The sequence below is a fragment of the Cyrtonyx montezumae genome, unplaced genomic scaffold (assembly GCF_038088225.1).
Source record: "Cyrtonyx montezumae isolate F1298 unplaced genomic scaffold, pur_monq_1.0 scaffold_11, whole genome shotgun sequence".
NCBI classification, from domain to species: domain Eukaryota; kingdom Metazoa; phylum Chordata; class Aves; order Galliformes; family Odontophoridae; genus Cyrtonyx; species Cyrtonyx montezumae.
The window spans coordinates 1,343,287-1,348,130 of NW_027071837.1; the positions used below are offsets into that span (position 1 = coordinate 1,343,287).

A 4,844-nucleotide genomic window follows, 5' to 3' on the forward strand; every position below is an offset into this window, starting at 1 on the left:
GGATGGGATGGGATGAGGCAGGGTAGGATAGGATAAGATAGGATTAGGATAGGATTAGGATAGGATAGGATTAGAATAGGATTAGGATAGGATAGGATTAGGATAGGATAAGATGGATAGGATGGGTTGGGTTGGGATGGGATGGGATATTTGAAAATGACCTACAAAGATCATCAAAGTACACTTATTTTCTACTGCACATTAAGTACAAAATGAAAGGGGAATGTGGCAGCATCCCACCTCAGCTTCCCCAGCCCTGGGGTCAGAAGGTGCAGCGCTGTGAATGAGGCTGCCTGGAAGTCACACGATGTGTAGGTGTGCCAGTGCTCAGCAGCTGAGAAAGGAGAACATTGTCAGCAGTAGGGGAAGTAAAAATTACAGATGTCTATAAGGCATATTGTCTAACTGAAAAGAAATAGGGAAGGATGGGCATTCTGTTTTTGTAAAAAAATGTACAGTTTGTGGAAAATTTTTATCTTAAGCCATCACACTGCATCATAAATAAACACCAAAGCCCTATAGGCCCCAGCCTGTAGGCTTCACCATCGGAGGCAAACAGAAATCCCAAGGAGATGCAAAGAAATCAGTGCCTCCCAGCAAATTTCAGCTGACCCAACGCTAGGTTTTCCTTTCTGTAGGTAACACTTTTCCATGGCAGAGAAAAGGAGAAGCAGAGTGGCCAAAGCTCGCACTCCCACCACACAACATCGGAGCAAACAGAAAGAAAAGCTCCGTCCCGCGGCACCGAGCGCAGTGACATCACCGCCCCTCCAGCTGTTCTCACGTCACTCACCGTACACATTTTGTGTGCTGGAGGGAAGCGAAATCCAGGATTTCCTGTCCTGCAGCCGCTGTGCCGGGCTGCAGATGCCGGCAGGATTCCTTCCAGAGCTCCGAAAACATGTGGGAGTTTGGAGGAGAGCTGCTGGAGCCGGGAGCGCTGCGAGGAGCGGCCGCAAAGCAAAGCCGAGGGCTCGCTGCTCCTGCAGCCTAGCATGGATGGCAGCCCCACGCAGGATGGGAGCTGCAGGGAGGTAAGCCCCGTTGCTGCTATGTGGTTGGGTTTTTTTTTCCAGTAGATAAAAGCTGTGGCGGTTCCGAGCAACGCTACCGCGGTGGGTTTTGATTTTCTGTTTTATGTTTTTGTATTCAGGCAGTGACGGGGGCTGCGTAGTTCTGTGTTGCTGGCTGGGAGCGGGGAGCAGAGCACTGTGCACACGAGCAGGAGGCAGCCTGCAGCAAGCACTGCCTCCCAAAGCAAAAAACTTCAGCTTTGTTACAGGCAGGAGCTGCTGGAACCGAGCAACTCTGTTTACTCATTTCCCACCAGCACTTGGATTAAACAAACAAAACAACTGCTTGAAACACAGGGTTCAAAAAGCCTCCGCTACCTGAAATCAGCAGCTTGCTTCAAGCCAATTGTGTGGGGTTTTTTTTCTTCTTCTATTTCTTTTTCTTAATAATTTCTTTACTCAGCTGCTTCTCCTTCCAGCATCCCCACATTGAAAGGACCGCAGGGCAGCAGATCTGCCGTCCTGTCCCATATCACCCCATCCCTCCCAACCCCGTCCCTCCCGATCCCATCCCACTGCAGCCAGACTCCAGCACAGCTCCGTCTGTCCAACAAACCCGTGGAAAGGATGAGGACGACTTTGCCAGTGGATCTGGGAGCACTAAAAGCCATACCGCAGAAATGCAGAGCTGGGTGGGGCAGTGATTCAGAGCAGCCAGGAGATTTCCAATGTACGTGTCCAGAAAAAGACACTGCTCACACGCTCTGAAAAGCACCGCGGTGCTGGGATAGCAGCCTTAGTGCCCTAGCAAAGCACAGAGTTAGCTGGAGCTCAAAGCCCCACAACTCTGCCCCCTCTCCCCTCTGCATTTCCAGCTCTAAACCCACCAGGAGGTTCAGCATGGAGCCGGATAAATCTCAGCTTTGCCATGGATAAAAGCCCACCAGCTCCTGTCTGCATGCGGGGAGAGGGCATGATCTGTTACGCCAATAGCAAGAAGAAAAAGAAACATCAAAACGATGAAGGATTTGCAGGCAAAGCCCTGCCAAAGCACAGCAGCATCCCTGCTCCATAATGAATGAAAACCTGGTGCTGTCAGGAGCTGTGCTGGATGAGCCCTAGCAGGACCCAGTGCTGCTGGCTGCAGGGAGCTCCTCCTGCTCTCACCAGGTGTGCTGGCAAGAGCTGCCAAACCAAAACTGCACATCCAGGTGATGGCCCGGCCAAGAAATGCTCACTGCTGAGCTGCAAGCAAAGCCAACAATTAGAGGAAGCGGGCGGTGAGGCTCCCCCTGACCACAGCTCTCAGGATGTGGGCTGCAGGGACAGGAGAACCCCTCTGGCACATAGGATGCATACGTAGCATCCTATGAACCTCGATGGAGAACTTAAGTACAGTGTCCTATCCATCTATATAGACCCTCCTCTGCGTATTTCTATCATCCTTTATATCTGTATAGAGAGCAACCTGTGTACATATAGAGCATCCTCCGCACACAGAGGCATGCCAGCCCCCAGCATGACCCGTTAACACCCCCGTTCTGGGAGAGGAGAAACAGGCACAGGGAGGGAAAGAAACCCTGCTTGCTGAGAGACAGATGCATTTATCTTCCTGTGTGTCCTGCTGCTGGAGGACCGCTCCCGTTGCTATAACACGATGCCTGCACAGTGCACCACAGGCCCAAATTGAGTTAGCAGGATGAGCAGAGGGGCTGGCGTGCGTTTGGCCAGCTATTAGTTTATAACCCAGCCCTGAGTCTGGAGCCAGAGCTCTGATGGATCTGTCTGCACTTCCCTGGCCTGCCACTGCTCTGCTCTGCTGCACCATTCGTGGGTGCTGCCTATTGCTGGGCTGCCAGTTTGCAACGAACCTCTGCACAGATCCAGAAAGGCTCCCTCATAGCCCCTCTCCATTTGTAGCCTTGTGGAAACCACTTGTTGGTGTACCAGAGAGTTTGACAGAAAGCTCCATGCAGTAAAAGTGGTTCTGGAGAATGCCTGGAGAGACGAAGATGCACTTTGGCATTAGCAATGGCAATTACTGGGCTGGGAGACACAAAATCCAGCTGTAGTTTTGCACATAAAATCTTCTAGGAGCATCACTGAAGATGCCCAGAGTCAGAATGGTGTGTTTTTATTCAACCTGGGGAGACACGATGAGGTTTTTGGCACTACATGGGGATGTGGATTAGTGAGCATTGCGGTGAGGGTCCAAGGGTTGGACTAGATGATCATGGTGGTCTTCTCCAACCTGAATAATCCCATGATTGCACACACCACCTGTGTTTGCTCCTCGCAGGAGGCCTCCATCCACCTGAACCCACTGGTGAGCGCAGAGTCCGGGCTGCGATGGAGAGCAACGTGTCCTCGGGGAACTGCAGCCAGCCCCAGATGTCCTTCCAGAGCACTCTGTACGCCGCCACCTACACCATCATCTTCATCCCCGGCCTGCTGGCCAACAGCGCTGCCCTCTGGGTGCTGTGCCGCTTCATCAGCAAGAAGAGCAAAGCCGTCATCTTCATGATCAACCTGGCCGTGGCCGACCTGGCCCACGTCCTCTCGCTGCCGCTGCGGATGTATTACTACATCAACCACACGTGGCCCTTCGGGTCCTTCCTCTGCCAGATGTGCTTCTACCTGAAGTACCTCAACATGTACGCCAGCATCTGCTTCCTCACCTGCATCAGCATCCAGCGGTACCTCTTCCTGCTGCACCCCTTCAAGGCCAAGGCCTGGAAGCGCCGTTACGACGTGGGGCTCAGCGCGGCCGTGTGGCTCTTCGTGGGCGCAGCCTGCCTGCCCCTACCCATCGTCAGGAGCCCGGCCCTGACCAACAGCACCACCGCCTGCTTCTCCGACCTGGCCGTCAAGCAGCTGACGCCGGGTGCCTCCATCGCTCTGGTGACGGTGGCGGAGCTCTTCGGGTTCGTCATCCCCTTCGGCATCATCGCGTGGTGCACCTGGAAGATGCGGCAGTCGCTGCGGGAGGGGGGGACGCAGCTGCAGAGCGCCAGCGAGAAGCAGAAGGCGCTGCGCATGGTGCTGATGTGCGCCGCCGTCTTCTTCATCTGCTTCACCCCCTACCACATCAACTTCCCCATCTTCATGATGGTGATCGAGAACATCATCAAGGACTGCACCGTGCACGGCAGCGCGCTCCGCTTTCACCCCATCTCCCTCTGCCTGGCCAGCCTCAACTGCTGCCTGGACCCCGTGCTCTACTACTTCATGACCTCCGAGTTCCAGGACCAGCTGCTGCAGCATGGCTGTGCTGCCCTACGCGCTCGCCTCGCGCGCAGACGACGCAGCCTCGCCAGGAGTGACGCCGGCCACGACATCCGCACCAAGGGCAGAAACCTGCCGAGGTTTCAGTTTTGGACCCTCCCCAAGTTCTTCGGGAGGATAAACAGCATGGAAATCCCCCCGATGCAGCCCGACGAGCTCCTCCTGGAGTCCATCTCTTGAAAACGAGGCATTCCTCTCCACCTTGGCATTCCCGTTGCTTGAGTGAAGATTGTGTTACGTCTCCAAGTACGCATTAATAGATGTTGGTCTCCAAATACGTGTTGAATTACCCTCATGGATGGCAGGAGTGGGGACCAGACACGGGAGGACATTCTGACCAAGGAAGGCTTGATGTTGCTGTTGGGGACGGTTTGCCTTACAGCATTCCCCATCACATCTCACCTAAAATATCACAGCCACCACCAGTGTCAGTGTTTGTCCCACGCTGGACTGCGAGGAGCTTGTTGTTTCAGTGTTTTACCTATTTATCAGCTAGAGAAGCCCTTCTGCTGCAGCCTGGCTCTCCACACACTGGGATCAGGACAC

At 54.0% G+C, this 4,844-nt stretch overlaps 1 protein-coding gene across 1 annotated transcript; it reads left to right on the top strand.

Annotated features, from left to right (window-relative positions):
- The first annotated feature begins 1,021 nt into the window (after positions 1-1,021).
- On the top strand, positions 1,022-4,690 carry LOC136044125 (putative P2Y purinoceptor 10). Its single transcript, XM_065729227.1, has 2 exons — positions 1,022-1,034; positions 3,313-4,690. Exon 2 carries the CDS (start codon positions 3,363-3,365, stop codon positions 4,476-4,478), a length of 1,116 nt encoding a protein of 371 aa, XP_065585299.1. The 5' UTR covers positions 1,022-1,034; positions 3,313-3,362; the 3' UTR covers positions 4,479-4,690.
- Positions 4,691-4,844: the final 154 nt, after the last annotated feature.

Coding starts and splice junctions, on each gene's coding strand:
- LOC136044125 (XM_065729227.1), top strand. CDS start 3,363: ATGGAGAGCAACGTGTCCTCGGGGAACTGCAGCCAGCCCCAGATGTCC.